This window comes from Lepidochelys olivacea (genome assembly GCF_965140295.1).
Source record: "Lepidochelys olivacea isolate rLepOli2 genome assembly, chromosome: 16".
Lineage (NCBI taxonomy): Eukaryota > Metazoa > Chordata > Testudines > Cheloniidae > Lepidochelys > Lepidochelys olivacea.
In genome coordinates, this window is record NC_140426.1 from 10,256,801 (window position 1) to 10,275,375 (window position 18,575).

The following is an 18,575-nucleotide window of genomic DNA, read 5'->3' on the forward strand; positions in this document are numbered from 1 at the left end:
TGCATGTGCCAATCGGCAGATGGAATTCCTTGCGAATGAGCATCTGCCTTGGCCACGGGGCTGCACCAGGATGAACAATCAGCCCTGCTCGGCTCTCTTTGCTTCTCCCACGGCCACTGAGAAGATGGTGGGGGATACTGAGAGCTTGTACAAATGGTGCCAACTCCATTGAGGTCACTGGCATTGTGGCCGCTTGTGCCAGTGATGAATTGGGACTCAGGCCAACACTGGACCACATCCTTCCCTTACAGAGACACGCAGGGACTGCACATGGGCAGCACGGATGCAGCTGCAACCACTGGGCAGGTGATGACAAGATGCTGCATGAGAGGGGTCCCAGCAATGGTGGGCAGTACAGGCACGGGGTAGGGAGGGGCGCAAGATGAATGGATCCTGCACACCAGAACGAGCAGCGTCTGCCAGAGCACAGTACCCCTACCACCATGTTGGAGTCCTGGGAGCTGGAGCATAGGCTAGCGATGATGGACAGTATATCCAGCTGCTGGTGGGTGGCATGCATCCAGATTCCTCTGCTGGCATTTGGTCTGGAGCTGTTCCCATCCGTGCTGCCCCAGTTGTGAACAGCTGGAGAACAGCAGGAGTAAGGGAGCAGCTTATTGCCAGGCAGGAAGGACGGGGGCGGCAGAACGAGAGGAAAAGCAGCTGCATCAACAGACTCTCCAGTGCCTCAAACCCACCTTCATCCAGACCTGCTGGCAGGGCTGGAGCTGGGTTGGTGCTGAACTCTGCTGTCCGGGTCTGTGGGATGCTGAAAGCCATGACCTTGGAGCCATGGGCCACGGTCCCCATGTGAACGCTGTGGCTGGGCTTTGGCGGGTCGGCGTACAAGCTCACCTGAGGGGTGGGGAGAAAGCAGAGCAGAGAATTCTGGTCAATTCTGACACTGACCCTCAGCATCCAGAGGATCAGGCTTTCAGATACCAACTGATTCAGCTGGACAGCTTGTGGGAAGCACCAGCTCTTTGTGTTGCTTTAGCCTGGGGGATATTCTTACATGCTGGCCTTGGGGTATGCTCTGCACTGCCGTAAAGGAGCTCCGGCTCCCATTCCCTGCTCTGATCTCCCACTGCCCAAGCGGGGAGAGGCTGAGAGCACCATGCACAGAGAGGGCTCATCTCGGGGGGTGTCTGTGACGTTGCACCACATAACACTTTATAGAAATATGCTTATGAACGTAAATATGACATAACTGGAATATGTTTTATGCTACATATGCCGTGTAACGTATCTTTGCAAAGGTTATTTTCTACTGCATGTATTCAGCCTATTCGTATGCATGTAGCATTTTTATATCTGAAGTTATGAGCGTTGGCTCTGGGCTTGTATTTAAAGCGTTTGCTGTAGAGAGCACCTAAGGCAGATTTGGTCAACATTGTATGAAGGGGTTATTCAAGTAAATGGAAGTACTTGGCTAACAATGGACCTTAATAGACACCAATCCACATCTGAGCTTTCCTGGGAACATGCGGGTTAACATGTGGGAAATGGCTCGGCCTGTAGAGAACTGAGTCATGCATGGACATGTGACTTGCCCATGTGACTCCGAAACTCCATCTTGTAGCTGTGATTCTACACAGGGGGAGAGAGAGGTTTCCACCCACAAGAGAGAGGCTATATAAGCCCCTGAAAATCCCTCCATTTTGTCTTCAGCTGTCTAAAGAGATAGCCTCTCCACCCCAAAGAGATGTCTGAAAGAAATTGGAACAAAGGACAGGAACTACAGGGAGTGTGAGTGATTGCTGGACCCAGACTAGGAGGAAGTCCAGTCTGTAAAAGAAGCAAATTGGAACATCTCCGAGGGTGAGATTTACCTGCATTTAAGTTTCTTACTGTATTAGGCTTAGACTTGCGTGTTTTCTTTTATTTTGCTTGGTAATTCACTTTGTTCCGTCTGTTATTACTTGGAACCACTTAAATCCTACTTCTTGTATTTAATAAAATCACTTTTTACTTATTAATTAACCCAGAGCAAGTATTAATACCTGGGGGAGCAAACAGCTGTTCATCTCTCTCTATCAGTGTTATAGAGGGCAAACAATAGATGAGTTTACCCCGTATAAGCTTTATACAGAGTAAAACAGATTTATTTGGGGTTTGGATCCCATTGGGAACTGGGTGTCTGGGGTTGGAGACAGGAGCACTTCTTAAGCTCTTAAGCCTGCAGCTTTTGGGGGACGTGGTTCAGACCTGGGTCTGTGTTTGTAGCAGGCTAGCGTGTCTGTCATGACCAGGCAGGGCTCTGAAGTCCCAAATGGCCGGGGAAAACGGGCTTAGAGTTGGTCCTAGCACATCAGGTGGCAGTCCAACGGGGTTCCTGTGACCCAGCCTGTCACAGTGTCTAGCAGCACCAGCTGTGGGATTCTGTCACACTAGGAGCCAGCTCCACCACTAACCATTTTGCTGCCCTAAGCTACTGCTCACCCTGTCTCTCACATTGCTAGTGGGGTTTCTGAGGGACTGCAGGAGTCTCACCCAGCCTTCCTGAGCCAGGAGAGCAGAGACTAGTAAACACCAGCTCAGTCTGGCCTTACCACCCCTTATATTGCCCTAGAAGACCTCGATCTCTACTTCAAGGAACAGCAAATGCAGCATATTCCCAGAACATCAGTGCAGGGCTAAGGACTGGGGTAGGTGCATCAGGGTGGATGGGATGGATGGGGACAAGAGTGTAATACAGGACTCAGAAGATATGTATTTACACATACACTCAAATCTATGTGTAGCCCACATGCACACACATATCCACCTTGACACGTCCATTAAGATTTGGGCACATAAAGCGCTGAAAGCAGAAATCTCTCCCCGAACTATTTGCCAGCCAAACTCTTTCTTTGGCTCCCTTGTTATCCCGGAAGGAGCAACAAGGATACTCATACTAGTTGGCACCAGGATACCCATGTTGGCTGGCAGCGCCTCTCTTTTAAGTTGCACTTCACATCCTCACAATAAAATGCAATCCATTCAGAAACGGTATCATAGCCTCAGCACCAAGGCACTTATCTCTGCCTTCTTCCTCCTGGGCCCCTTTCCCAGCTCTCATCCCTCCTCTGCTGGCAGAGGACGTAGGGGATTATGGAAATCCAGCACCATCTGCTCACTCCCGTGCTGTGAAGCATGGCTCAGAACCCATCTCCTCCTCCCCACGTTAACCAAGATCTGGGAGGAGTTTCCCCCAAAGCTCTTCCTTTCATTCCATTTTTGGTAGCAAATCTCTCCTCATATGACAGGCATTCCTATTCCATACCCCTAACCATTTTTGTTGCCCTTTTCTGAACCTTTTCCAATTCCAATATATCGTTTTTGAGATGGGGAGACCACATCTGCACACACTATTCAAGATGTGGGCATACCATTGATTTATATAGATATTTTATGTCTTATTATTTATCCCTTTCTTAATGATTCCCAACATTCTGTTTGCTTTTTTGACTGTCGCTGCACATTGAGTGGATGTTCTCAGAGAACCATCCACGATGACTCCAAGATCTCTTTCTTGAGTGGTAACAGCTAATTTAGACCCCATCATTTTATATGTTTAGTTGGGATTATGTTTTCCAATGTGCATTACTTTGCATTTATCAACACTGAATTTCATCTGCCATTTTGTTGCCCAGTCACCCAGTTTTGTGAGACCCCTTTGTAGCTCTTCGCAGTCTGATTTGGATTGAACTATCTTAAGTAGTTTTGTATCATCTGCAACTTTTGCCACCTCACTGTTTACCCCTTTTTCCAGATCATTTATGAATATGTTGAATAGGACTGGGCCCGGTACAGACCCCTGGGGGACACCACTATTTACCTCTCTCCATTCTGAAAACTGACTATTTATTCCTACCCTTTATTTCCTATCTTTTAACCAGTTCCCAATCCATGAGAGGACCTTCCCTCTTATCCCATGACAACTTACTTTGCTTAAGAGCTTTTGGTGAGGGACCCTGTCAAAGGCTTTCTGAAAAACTAAGTACACTGTATCCACGGGATCCCCCTTGTCCACATGCTTGTTGACCCCCTCAAAGAAATCTAGTAGATTGGTGAGACATGATTTCCCTTTACAAAAACCATGTTGACTCTTCCCCAACAAATCATGTTCATCGACGTGTCTGACAATTCTGTTCTTTACTATAGTTTCAAGCAGTTTGCCCGGTACTGAATTTAGGCCTGTAATTGCCAGGATTGCCTCTGGAGCAATCCTTTTTAAAAAATTGGTGTCACATTAGCTATCCTCCAGTCATCCAGTACAGAAGCTGATTTAAATGATAGGTTACAGACCACAGTTAGCAGTTCTGCAATTTCACATTTGAGTTCCTTCAGAACTCTTGGATGAATGCCATCTGGTCCTGGTGACTTCTCCAGATTTGTCACCTAAAAAGAATGGCTCAGGTTTGGGAAGCTCCCTCACATCCTCAGCCGTGAAGACTGATTCATTTAGTTTCTCCACAATGGCCTTATCGTCCTTGAGTGCGCCTTTAGCATTTCAATCATCCAGTGGCCCAAATGGTTGTTTAGCAGGCTTCTTGCTGCTAATGTATGTTAGGATATAGATATTCAAGCCTGTCTGTAAAGACCTATACTTTAAGAATTTAGGTATATGTTTATCATTAAGCTAGTTATAGAGGTATAAAAGAGAGAATCTGTGTAAGGGCCTCCTCTCACTGTGACAGTCTGAGGCCCTGTTCTTAGGCTAAGGCCTTTGGCTAAGCAACAGAGGCAGCCATAAGCTGGGAAGCGACCGGTCACATCCTCACATTCCAAACTAGTCACATTGAAATAAGGCAATCTGGGGCTGTTGGAAAGGTGATCCGATCTATCACCCCCAGAGAAAGGGAAGAGCCTAGAAGATGTAAAAGGAAATTTAGTTTGCTAGTTTTCTCTCTGGTAAGAACTCAACTTACCAATAGACACAGCTGGGAAACCTTTATGTCTTTATAGATGTAGTTGTGAAATACTCACTTCTGTATTGTTTTGTCATTATAGTTCCCCCTTTACTATTGTTTATTTGCATGGTCTCTGTCTGATTCTGTGATTGTTTCTGTCTGCTGTATAATTAATTTTGCCGGGTGTAAACTAATTAAGGTGGTAGGATATAATTGGTTAGCTAATCATGTTACAATATGTTAGGATTGGTTAGGTAAATTTCAGTAGAATGATTAGTTAAGGTATAACTAAGAATATTACTATATAAATTTGAGGCAAACAGGAAGTAAGTTGGGATTCGAAAATAAGGAAAAAGGAACTTGGATTTAAGCTTGCTGGAAGGTCACCCCAATAAACATTGAATTGTTTGCACCTTCGGACTTCGGGTATTGTTGCTCTCTGTTTATGCGAGAAGGACCAGGGAAGTGAGAGGGTAAAGGAATAAGGCCCCTAACGATGTACTTAAAATGTTTTTGCTATTACTTTATGAGGCTTTGGCTAGCTGTTCTTGAAATTCTTTTTTGGCCTTCCTAACTATATTTTTACACTTCATTTGCCAGAGTTTATGCTCCTTTCCATTTTCCTTAATAGGATTTAACTTCCACTTTTTAAAGCATGCCTTTTTGCCTCTCACTGCTTCTTGTACTTTGTTTACGTTGTTGGCACTATCTTGGTTCTCTTACTAAGGTTTTTAATTCGGGGTATACATTTACGTTGAGCCTCTATGATGGTGTCTTTAAAAAGTTTCCATGCAGCTTGCAGGTATTTCACTTTGGGCACTATACCTTTGAATTTCTGTTTAACTAACGTCCTCATTTTTGTGTAGTTACCCTTTCTGAAATGAATTGCTCCTGTGGTGGGCTGTTGTGATGTTTTCCCCGCCACAGGGATGTTAAATTTAATTATATTATGGTCACTATTACCAAGCAATTCAGCTATATTCACTTCTGGGACCAGATCCTGTACTTCACTTACGACTAAATGAAGAATTGCCTCTCCTCTGATGGGTTCCAGGACTAGCTGCTGAAAGAAGCCGTCATTTAAGGTGTCAAGAAACTTTATCTCTGCATCCCGTCCTGGAGGTGACATGTACCCAGTCAATAATGGGGATAATTGATGATTGAGTTTTTTATTTTTATAGCCTCTCGAATCTCCCGGAGCATTTCAGTCACTATCACCATCCTGATCAGGTGGTCAGTAGTACATCTCTGCTGCTATATTCTTATTGCTCAGGTATGTAATTACTATCCATAGAGATTCTATGGTACAGCTGTATTGGCCATGGTGAGCAGCTTGCTCGGAACCCGTCGGGCTTCAGCTTCAATTAGCAGCCACCCCGGAACCTGCCCCACAGAGCAGAAATCGATGCATTTCTCTCCATACGGAGTTGGTGGCTAAAGTGCAGTTTACAGGTCAAAACTGCTCCAAGTTCTCCAATGCAGCCCCTGGCTAGTGCGATGGGCAGAGTCCACGAGTTTCAGCAGATGTTTCATTCCCAGCTAGATAGCCTTGTTGCTGGAGAGGTGCATGCTGGGAGTTGGAGCTAGAGATGGGCAAAATTTTTTGCAGCAAATAGTAAATTTGCTGAAAAATGCATGGGGGGGGGCAGGATTGAAACTATTCGCAAATTCAGGTCAAATTTAACTAATAGTTTGAGCCAAAAAAAAAATTCGGAAATGTTTGTGGAAACGAATCGTTCCAACGTTTAGTTTTGAATCAACAATGAAAAGTTTTGTGCACCCTCGATTCATTATTTTTTCTTTGGGTTTTTCATTTCAGTGAGAAAACCTGGAAAAAAAAAATCAGTTTTGATTGGAAACTAACCAAATTCTTTTTCTGTATTTTTCGGTTTCGCCCCCAAACAAAAATAATCAATTGTTTGCCCAGCTCTCTCCTCTCCATACGTTTTAGCCATGGAGCGTTGCCTGGAACCAGCAACATGAGAGAGCGGTCACTCAACACACGTCAGACCCGAAGGAGGACGCACAGCACCGAACCTAATTACTGAGGGGAAGAAGAGAGTATACAAGGCGTGGATCTACATGGAAAAGGAATGCATCGTATCCCAGGAGCTCACACAAATACATAACTGCATGTGAATCCTCATACAATTACACATTCACAAAAGCATGCACATGTTCCCCTGGACAGGTCTTTCTGGCTTTGAGAATTATTCATTCAGGAGGCAGGACCAGTACCGTGCGACATAGGTGACACCCCCATAGGACAGGCAGTGGATTACAAAAGGCAAATGTTTTCCAGAACTAGTCACGTTAGGCAGTTTGCGAGCTACCCACTGGCTGGAGAGGGCTGGCTCAGCTCATTCATCAGCTGTACAACCAACGTGTCCGGGGAGAGGACAAACCCAGAGGGGAGGTGAATGTGCTGAATGGATTTGTCCTTGCGAACAGCCAGCTCCGTCGGGTCGGTGCCAGCCAGTTTTATGCCGGAACGCAGCAAGAAACCGGCTCTTGAGAATGGAAACGGAAAGAATTTGTGACTTGTACAGCCAAAAAACATATTTACCGCATTTATTTATAACAGAGACCGGGGGACTTGCATGCACATAGCAAGAGACGTTGCCTGGCTCAGAGTGTACACAATCTAAAGAGACGAGACAGACAAAAGGTGGGAGATTATTATCCGCACTTTAATATGGGAAATCGAGGCAGAGAGAGATAGAAAGTGACCCGCCCCCAGCCACGGGGTGAGCCAGCGTCAGAGCAGGGAATAGAACCTACAGCTCAGCGCCTTACCGACAAGACCATCCTTCTTCCCCAGACTGCCTGTAATTTCAACAGGTGGCTTCTATTCTAATTTGGGACTGACTGGAAGGATTGTTTAGTGCCAGAATGAGACCCGTGGACTGTCACGGTGTTGTGAGCAGAGGGAAGGCACCTGTCCCAAAGCCAGTGGGACAGCCCTGATTCACAGCCTGCAAGACAATTAGAGTCTCGAGTTCACCTGGGAACATGCCTTACCCAACAACACAAGATGATGGAGGGAGGAAGTGCGGGCCAGTGGTTATGACACTAGCAGAGATGCGAGAGAACTAGGTTCAAGTCCCTCCTCCGTTACTGACTCTCCTGTATGACCTTGGGCAAGTCACTTAGCCTCTCTGTGCTCAGTCCCCCATCTGTACAATGGGTAGAACAGCCCTGCCCTACCTCACAGAGGTGTTGTGAGGATAAATACGTTAAAGATTGTGAGGGGCATACTACAGAGAAGGACGGCATGGAAGTACCTAAGATCGATAATGTCAGCGCACTATCGACACCACATCAGCATCAAGATAACACAGTGCGATAACCCGGGACACACAACATTATGCCATTGCTTGGACACAAATACTGCCGGGGCACCGGGTGATGACTGCATCCTGTAATGCACAGTCCAGTGTCCCCCACCCACAAATGCATGATGGCTGCTCTAGGCGATCCATTAGCTGAAGAGAGAAGCCTTCATGCTCTGATGATCAAAGATAAGAACTTGAAACAGAAAGAAAAGAAAAGCGCTCTGGAGATTAGAGAGATACACATTTGATTTGCGGGAAAAGACCCAGGGTGGGGGCCCACGACCAAGACACTTGGTGACCTGCCTGCAAATGCTACGGCACTCCCACCATATAGCCTAAGCTTCCAGCAATTGGAAGTTCCCACCATTCTTACAGAATTTTCTGCCTCTGGAAGCAGAGGGGGGGGTGTGCCTGGGAACATGCATGTTTTTATATATAAATACACACACTAGCTAATCACTTGCAGTGATTCAGAAAGCCTCGGCGGGTGCCAGCAAGACCTTTCGGGCTAATAAAATAGTCACTGACTACGATAAGTCATAGGCTTAAGAGCCTAATTCTTTCTTTCTTAAAGACACACTGCAGTGCTCCTCCAAAAGGGGTCCAGAGGGAACGCATAGCAGGTCCTGCTCTCTGTTCGTTTCGGCCAAACCTTCAGTCTTAAGCCGGCTTCCATGTTTGCATCCACGATCAGGGCCTTAGATCTGTTCAGGCATTTATATTACACTCATCCCTGGTGGAGCTGAGACCCCTAGTGATCTACCTGACCTAAAGTGCTGGCCCAAAACACCCCCCCTCTTCACACCCCAATTCTTTTCACCTGCAATTTGTGTGCACAACAAATGGAGGCTAGCATTTGTAAATCTGTCTCTTTCGGTCTTACTTCTAACCAGCAAGCCCTTTCCCTTAAGGGGACTAAGGGACGGCTTCCCCAGAGGAATGAGGGGGCTGGCGGTACTGATCCTATGTAGAATTCTGACAAAGAAGCGATGCTCTCTGCTGGTGATGAGTTCTGGTCTATAATAAAGCTAATGCGACTTTCCCTATATTGAGGGTTAGTCTTTCCGAATGGTTAGAACAAGGAATTGGGAGTCAGGACTCCTGGGTTCTTTCCCAGCTCTGACTGAGCTGTGTAACTTTGGGCAAGTCACTTGGGGCCTGATTTTCAGCAGTGCTGAGCGCCAGCAACTGGATGGAGGGGTGGGGGGGTTCAGCTCTTCTGTAAATCAGGTCCTTCACGTTCTCCGTTCCTCTGTGTGTAGAGTGGGGAGAACCCCTACCTCAAGAGCGGAGGTTTAATGTCTAATTTGAGATCCTCACAGGGTGGGTGCTGAAACAGCGCAAAGCATTATCACAGGCCACTTCACCTTGAGCAGAGCGGAGCTGCTCCTTCATGTTTGTAGCACCAATGGGGGCTACACTTCAGTCCCCCCAGCCCCTGAGTTCACCAATAAGCCTTCCCCGTGTGATGCAGAGGAGAGAGTGCATTGCTGACCAACCGGAAAGCCTGGAGACTCGTGCTGGGTGCCGCCCTGTCGCTTTAAGAGCTGGATGGATTCTTTGGGAAAAAGCGGTTCCACCCCATATCTACAGGCTGCCAAACCCATTATCCTGGGGGGGCCCCCAGGCTGGGCTCCAGACAGGGGAGCCCCAGATGAACAGCTTTTCAGGGGATCAGCCCTCACCCGCACCTGTCTGCCTGCAGGGCCATGGTGCTGAAAGAGGCCCCCTCTCTCCCCAGCCAGCCAGGGCCTGGGAGCGGGTACACGGTGATCCCGCGGCTGTAGTGCAGAGTGACAGCACCCACCTGAGCCCAGGGAGCTCCCGGCATGTGAAATGCTGCACTGAGAGGTGTCACCCCTTGTTGCGTCGCACCGTAGTGCCAAAGGGAGGTGTGCCAGGCAAGCCACGATGATAGCCCCAAGCCCTGCAGGGGAGCATGGGCCTTCACCAGGCCTGAGGGGGCCTTACAGACAAAGCAGAAGAGGGAGGGATGTACTCTGCTTAGGGATAGTACCCTGCTCCCGCTTCCAAACCCTGTTCACTGATAGACCCTTCACCCCACAGAGGCCCCCACTCTCAGAGGGCATCTCCCCATCACCCCAAGCCTAGCCCGTCACTTGCCCTTCTACCCCCTCATTACCGGACAACGTCCTCTCTAACAAGCCCTGTCCACCCACCACCTCCCTGCACAGTCATGGCTGGGCTCCCCTCCAAGCTGCATTCACAGACGGACTGCCCCCTCTCCAGACACACAGAGCGTCCTCCACGCTGAGCTCCACTCACACCTCTCACCTGTGCCTCCCTCCAAATTCCAGCTCACAGACCGACCCTCCTCACCCAGCCCGCGCCACATCCCAGACAGGCCATCCCCTCTCCGAGCGCATCCGCACAGCCTCTCCCCTCCCCTGGGATGATCACAGCACGCAGATTGCTACCAGCTCTCTCTGCCGCAGCTTTGCTCCCGTCCTGCCGGGCGGGGCGTCCCGCCACACTACCTTCTATGGCGGCACACGGCAAAGAGCGACTGTGGCCCTGGCTGGCGTGTATCTGCGCATGTGTGTAAGGCACTGCATGGGAGGCGAAAAGGGGACCGGTGGCCTCAAAGCTAGGAGGACAGGGTTGCTTGGAGCTAGCCTTTGCTTGGAGCATAGCTGCACCCCAGAATGCCAGGGAGCAGCGAGAGGAAGGATTGCCCAGTGGCTCAGGCACTAGCCTGTGCGACAGACCCAGATCAGGGGGGTACAGGAGTCTGGTGGAAGGCAAATATATTGGCCACTGGACGAACAGGTTTCTGTTCCCTAAGTCACCAGAGCAGGGGCTGCCCTAGAGCAATCGGGAGCCTGCCAGAACCAATTAAGACAGGCAAGCTAATCAAGACACCTGGAGCCAATTAAGAACTTTCTAGATTCAGTTATGGCAGGCAGGCTAATCAGGACACCTGGTTTAAAAAGGACCTCCCATCAGTTAGTACGGGGGCGTGCCAGGAGCAGGGGGTGAGAATGCGTGCTGCAGGAGGAGTGAAGAGTTCAAGGGTGATCAGGCTTCAGGAGGAAGATCCTGCAGTGAGGACAAAGAAGGTGCTGGGGGAAGGCCATGGGGAAGTAGCCCAGGGAGTTGTAGCTGTCACGCAGCTGATAGAGGGAACATTGTGGACAGCTGCTATCCACAGGGCCCTGGGCTGGAACCTGGTGTAGAGGGTGGGCCCGGGTTCCCCCCCATCCCCCCAACTCCTGAACAGACACAGGAGGAGTTGACCTGGTCTGTGAGAAACACCAGAAGGGAAGGTCTAAATCTGAGAGGGATCTGCCCTGTCCCCAACCCACTAGGCAGGACACAGAGACTGCGGGGATTGTTCTCTGTTTCCCCCATGCTGGCCAGTGATGAGGTTAGCTGAGTGGATGGGCAGGTCTGAGCCACTAGCAAGAGTGGCCAAACTGAGAGCTGCCGTGAATCTCTGAGGCAAGCAAATCCACCAATAAGCGCGGGACCCACCGAGGCAGAGGAGGAACTTAGTCACACCTGGGACTTGAGAGATCCAGGTTCAGTTCCCTGCTCTTCTGCCGTGGAAGTTCTGTGGACAGGAGGTCAGACTTGACCGTCACAATTCCGGTCTTGGAATAGCGGGCAAGTCACTATTGAAATTAATGGAGCTGTAACCAGCTGAGGATCTGGTTTTCTGTTCCTCAGTGTCCCATATGTGAAATGGGGACAACCGCACTGGCCTGCTACTCGTGGGTGTTGTGAAGACAAATACATTGAAGAGTGTGAGGTGCTATGGCAGGGGTGGGCAAACTATGGCCCGCAGGCCACCATCTGGCCCATCAGAGCTTTTAATCCGGCCCTCAGCTCCAGCTGGGGAGTGGGGTCGGAGGCTTGCCCTGCTCCGCGTGGCTCCCGGGAAGCATCCGCTATGACCCCCCTCTGGCTCCTACGTAGTAGGTGGAGGCATGGTCAGGCAGCTCTGCACGCTGCCCCGTCTGCAGGTGCCCCGCAGCTCCCATTGGCCGGGAACGGCACCTGCAGATGGGGCAGCATGCAGAGCCATGTGGCCGTGCCTCCACGTAGGAGCCGGATGGGGGAACATACTTCCAGGAGCTGCTTGAGGTAAGCGCTGCCCAGAGCCTGTGCCCCTGAGCCCCTCCCGTGCCCTAATCCCCTACCCCTTCCCTGATCCCCCTTCCATGCTCTGAACCCCTCGATCCCAGCCTGGAGCCCCCTCTTGCATCACAAACCCCTTATTCCTGGCCCCACCCCAGAGCCCACACCCCCAGCTGGAGCTCTTACACCCCACCCCCCCCCCCGCCACACACATATCCCAACCCCCTGCCCCAGCCCGAAATCCTCATTTCTGGGACCCCACCAGAGCTTGCACCCCCAGATGGAGCCCTCACCCCCTCCTACACCCCACCCCCCATTTCATGAGCATTCATGGCCTGCCATACAATTTCTATACCCCGATGTGGCCCTCGGGCCAAAAAGTTTGCCCACCCCTGTGCTCCGGTGATGGGGGACAGGGAAGTACTTTAGATAGAGTGAAAGAGCAGGGCTGCACCTGCAGCAGACCATTTGCCTAATCAATGGCAGGAAAGACCGTGTATTACTCATTGGCTCCAGCTACACTCGAAGCAAGGAACCAACTGCAGGGGGCAGCCCCCGTGTCTTAGTGCATCTGCCCACAGCATGCACCTTACAGCTGCGGTTTCACCCGGGCACAACACCACAAGGGGCAGGGTACCGGAGAACCAGCCCTGCCGTCTCTGCGAAGGTTCCCGACCGCAAACTCCTGGGCTAGAATATCGATGGCAAGTGAACATAGCAGAGGCATGCTTCCGACTGCACGTGAATGGGCATGGGTGTGTTTTTGCAACAGGCACCCAGCTTCAGTGGCGTCTCTTTTCTGGCCCGATGAGGGCAGCGGGGCTTCGCCTTGAACAGGAAGGGAAGGAGGAGGGGAGATGGGAAGCTTTGCAACATGACATTGCGCCAGATTTCAACTTCCCTTCTCCCGGTGCTGCACTAGCTAAACCGCAGCTCAGGGGCTCCCCAGAAAGAGGAAGGAAGCAAGAGGCAGCGTGCAAGGACGCTGCGAATTCAAAGCTTGGGCCATTAGAAGGGGAGTAGAGATGGGGCTTTTTGCTGGGGGAGCAACTAACCCTCCATGTGCTTGTGTGGTGTCAGACTAACCAGACCCAGGGGTACTGGGATGGAAATCAGACTGCTGCCCTAGCTGAGGTGTGGGTATGAATCCATTCAGCTCAGATGTATATTAACCCTGGAGACAGACCGCCTCATAAGCGGGCAAGCTGAGGGGACAGATTCTGAACCTTAGAGGAAATCCAAGCTTCAAGCCGTTACAGGCCACGCTGGCAATTTGGCAGGAGCCCGATCCTCAAAACTGCACCTGAGTTGCATAAACTGGAGCAGCTCACAGCCACCCTCTCTGGTTTGTGGAGGTACGGCCTGGGAAGGCTAACGATCCCTGCATGCAGCGCCCCTGTTTGCTCCTCGAGCATCTACAAGGGCAAACCTGGCCGGATGAAAAGGGAACCAACCACAGCATCCACCCTGCTCTCAAACCACAAGTGAATCTCTTCAGAAGCTCAGAAGAGCTTGGGTAATTTATTCTGTAATTTCCTGGCTGCCTTGGCCCTTTCTGCTTCTGGCTCGGATCAGGGCTGCCACAATGTCATAAAAAGGGCAGGTCTTGAGCAATCTCTGGCCAGAAGGCAGCGTGCTCCAGTGGCTAGAGTGCTGGACTGAGAGGCAAGAGACTGAGGTTCTATTCCCTGCTGTGTGACCATGGGGAGTCACTTCACCTCCCTGTGCTTGGTTTTCCCCAGAGCGAATGATACCTCCCCATCTTAAATATTATTACTATTTTAAAATCTCCCATGCAGCCTGCTCTTGGGAGCCTGCCGGCCCAATGTGTCAGCCCCAAAAGCACATAGGGAGAAACATCTGCAATGAGGGGTGCTTATCCCAATATCTGGCCTGTTTCAGGCTCCCTGGACGTTGTACCTTTGCTCTCAGCCGTAGGCGGTCAATGGTGTTCTCAGCCTCCGCGTACTTGGTCAGCAGTTTGTGGTAGTCCTCCTGGAAGGAGAGGGAGGAGAGCACACGTCAGGGTCATGTAGGGGTGTTACTGTCACTGAGTTTTACATAGCAACATAAATGTCCAGCTGGGGGAGGGTGGAGGCTGAAGGAGCAGTTAGCCACCGGGTATGAAAGTGCCTGGGGCATGTGTACACAGACACACATACACTGCACATGGAAACACTGCAGAAACATATGCCTCAGGTAATAGGGACTTCAGAATTTAGTCTGCAAACCAAGAATCAATACATCAAAAGATTAGTTCCCCCTCTGAACACATGCGCACACGATATTCTACCTGAGCAAGTGACTCTGGTTTCCCTGCTGTTAATCCTAATGCCCTGTCATTAACACCCCATGCAATGATCTGCCCCATGGCAGTGCTGACCGGGATTCCAGAGGGATGAGCATCCCCTGTCAACATGGTCTCCTAGTCCAGAGGCGACACCATACAGGTGAAGGCTCCAACATTTATTCCCTCCAAGTTCTGCGGCCCCTTTCTGCCCAGCTTCTTGCAGGAGGGAAAAGGGGGGGGGGGCCTCTGATTTCAAACCTGTGTCGAGATCCCTTGTCTCTCTCCTAATGAGGTTTCCCTGGTTTGGGAGAGGTGGAAGTTACCTGCAGCTGCTTCACCAGCTCCGTGGCTTGCTGCGGGGACCTGAACTCCTCGGGCACCATGGCGGTGGAAGGGGTAGGGTATTTTTGCGGGGATCCCTCCGTGCTGCTCAGCAACACCTCCCGGACGATCTCCGCAGGAGACTTGAAGACCACGGGGCTCACTGAGCCCCTGGCCCTCATGGGCAGAGTCCTGCCCCGCGGAGGGCGGTAACTCTGATCGTCCTTTGGGAACTTCACCCGCGGCTCCACCTTGGACAAATCCGGCAGCGGGTAGTGGAGCTGGCCTCGCCCGTATCGCGAGGCATCGGCTGCAGCCAGGGATGGCCTGACGGGGCCTGACTTGGGCGAGCCAGACCGTTCTGCCTGCTCCCCGGCATTCCCCTGGGGGCTCAGGGACCTGGACTGCCTGCTAAACTTGGAAGGGAGTGCTGGGGAAATGGCCTTCTTCAGCTTCCGAGCCCTGTCCTGCTGCTGGCTGCCAGCCTGCCGTAGGGAAGGGGAAGTCTTTGTTGCCTGGAGCCTTGAGCTCTCCGAAGGTTGAGACGGAGGCACGGGGCGGTGGTGGGATGCCCTCACTCCATCAGCGGAGGTAGCCTTGGAGACTATTCGGGGCAGGTCCTCCACGCTCTCAGTATAGGAGGGGTCTGGGAAGGTCTCTGCGTCGATGCTCGGGGCATTCTGAAGGTCTTCCACAGACAGGTGGTGCAGGAGGCTCAGGCTCCAGTGGGGGGAATCGGCCAGCGGGCTCAGATTGGGGCTGTCCAGCTGCCCGCCTGAGGGCGACGAGAACCCCATTTCTGTGGGGAACTCAGGGCTCTCTCTGAGCCGGCTCTGGCTTTCAAAGACATCAGCTCCGGTTCTCTGGCTTGGCTTGGGGGAGCACTCCGGCAGGGTGCTGGAGAGGGGCGGGCTGACGTCTGAGTGTCCCGAAAGCTCCTCTCCGCCATCCGTGGTGAAGCTGAAGGATTTGCCATAGTCCCTGTACAGAGCCTGGGCGTCCCGCAGAGCATCGGGGCTAGCGCTGTACTCTGAGCCATACTGGCCCTCGAAAGAGAGCTCTGGGTAGCCCTCCCCTTCACTCCCTGCCTCCCAGTCCCCCTCCTGTCTCTCCACGTCCCCTGAGCTGGCTCGGTCCTCATCCTCTTCAGTCATGTCTAGCTGCCTGTCTCTCTGTGGGTGCCAGTGGGCTGGGGAGGTTAGGTCCTCCTGTGTCCCATCATGCTCTAGCTCCTCGCCATCATCTGGAAAACAAACAACAGTGCTGCCGTCACCAAGTGCTCGATGGTTTTTGTTCATTTGATTTTTGCCCCATGAACTGAACCCCAAAACTGCTCAGGAGAATTGGGTTCTATTCCTGGCCTGCCACTGGCTTGCTGAAGGACGTTGGGCAAGTTACTTCCCTGTCCCATGCCTCAGTTTCCCCATGTGTAAATGGCGGAAATGATACTGACCTCCTTCGTTAAAAGTGCTCTGTAAGAACTAGGTGGGAGTATTATTATTCCTACAAACCTGGTTTTTGTTTTGTTTTTTAATAATAATCCATGCTTTTTGCCCCTATATTTTCCTGCTGCAGAGAGTCCCACAGGTCATGTTACTTAGAGAAATAGAGATCACACATACGTAACTGTAATTCTTTCCAGTTCTGCCATTTTAAAATATACTGCCTTTTAATCCTTTCCGAGTGCCCTCTTGTTCCATTACAAGATGGGAGCAGCCTGAGTGGCTTTCTCTGCACCATGCATACATTTCTAGACCTCCAGCATCTCTCTTTCCTATTCGCCAAGCCAAGCCAACTAGTCCTTGGGTAAAATATTTAAAAGTGCCTTAGCAAGCTAGGTTCATTGACTTCCAGTGAGGCTCCCAAGTGTCCAAGTCACTTTTGAAGATAAGACTCAGGCGCTTTTGAATATTTTACCCTTAATTCTGTCAACCTGGAAAGTCATATGGAAGCTTCCCTTGCCTAGCGGGTCCAATTCTCCTCTCACACCATTTTAACGCTGGTGGAACTCCATCAACTTCAGTGGAGTTTCTCCTGTCCTGCTGGGGTACATCAAGAGTATCAGGACAAACGTCCCCAATCATTTTTATTGTCCCTGCTTTGGGATGTTTCTATTTCTGTTACGGCTTTACAGGGAGATGGCCAACCCTTGAATGCTATCTTCCAGAGTAGGACTTCAGTATATATGCAACACTGAGAATATATTTAGGGGGGTCATCATCTCATTAACCACATGAAGATATTTGCATATTATTCCTTTGCCCTCAATACAGGCTAAGGCTACATCTACCCGGCAGTTGGGAGGCACGGCTGAGCTAGAGGAGATGGAGCTAGTGTACTAAACAGAGAGGTAGCCGCAAGGGCAGCGGGATGGGCTAGTCACCCGAGTACAGTCCCCACCCAGTACTCTAGGTGCGTAGTCAGGCGGCCAGTCTGGCCCTCCGCCCATGCAGCTGGATCACAGGTCACCATATGACCTGCAATCACCCTTCCCAACGGCAGTGCAGGCAAACCCTGGATATCTTCTTGACTCTTCCGGCCACCACTGAGCAGATGCCGGCAAGGACAGCTCGGTCTTTTACAACGAAATCCAAACCCACCACTGCATCTGACCAGCCCTTAAGGATTTCTTCCCCGACGCATTACTTTGCCCTGGACGGCCCTAACATTCACCCGCCCCCACCCATTTGCGTGGCTCCTTTTTTCAGCTCCTTCCAGAGTTTCTCACAAAATCTTCCTTCGTCCCAATTCACTGAAATGTTGGTACCATCAGGAAATGTTACTGCTTCCACTGTTCCCTTCCTAGTCCAAGGTCTTAAACTCCTCAGCATTAGCGTGGTTTCCCTTTTAACCGTCATACACACTGACCAGTCCATCCCCGGGAACAATCATCATCCCCAGCCATTGGAATGCAAGGTGCAGAGAGGAAGGGTAATATTTTCTGAAATGCCCAAATGATTTAGGTGCCGATGTTGCAATCTGGGCTCCTTTGTGATTAGGGCCATGTCTATACAGCGAAGAAAAACCCCAGCCAACTTGGGCGCAGGTTGCGGAGCCGTTTCGTTGCTGTGTCGACATCACAGTTCAGGCTGGAGCCCCAGCTCTGGGACCCTCCCACCTCTCAGGGTCCTCGAACCAGCCCGAGCCCAGACATCGACATGGCAGTGAAACAGCCCCACAGCCTCAGCCCCACAAGCCTGAGGTGGCTGGCACAGGCCAGCTGCGGGTGTCTGGTTGCTGTGTAGACTTAGTCTTAGGCGCTTGTGAAAATGTACTGCAGGTGACTTGCCCCAAGACACAGCCGCAATCTGGTATCAAAGCTGAGAACAGAAATCAAGATTCTCCTGGCTGGGGTTTCATACTTCTAGGCTGTGTCCTGACCAGCACTAGTCCTGGTGTTTGCTCCCCACGGAGATGCCAGCTGTTAACATCTTTCCATGCTGCGCAATGATCATTTATTTATTCCAACTCTGGGCTTCCTAGCTAGCAACATGCTGGGACTTTGCCTCTTACCATACAGTTCGAAAGGTTCCTTCACAGAAAGCAGATTTCTACCAACACATATGGACTGCAGCCCATAACTGTGGCCACGCTGAAAGGTAGATGAGGTAGACGCAGGTCCATATTCCCTGC

The 18,575-nt window shown here is 50.8% G+C and overlaps 1 protein-coding gene across 1 annotated transcript in view; it reads right to left on the reverse strand.

The window, feature by feature from the left end:
* Positions 1-18,575, reverse strand: part of AKNA (AT-hook transcription factor) — a 71,998-nt gene that overhangs the window by 25,969 nt on the left and 27,454 nt on the right. Inside the window, exons 3-5 of the mRNA XM_084649845.1 lie at positions 14,945-16,185; positions 14,252-14,326; positions 699-855 (exon numbers count right to left, since the gene is read on the reverse strand). Of these exons, the coding sequence (XP_084505971.1) occupies positions 699-855; positions 14,252-14,326; positions 14,945-16,185 (1,473 nt within the window). The remainder of the gene's footprint in view (positions 1-698; positions 856-14,251; positions 14,327-14,944; positions 16,186-18,575) is intronic.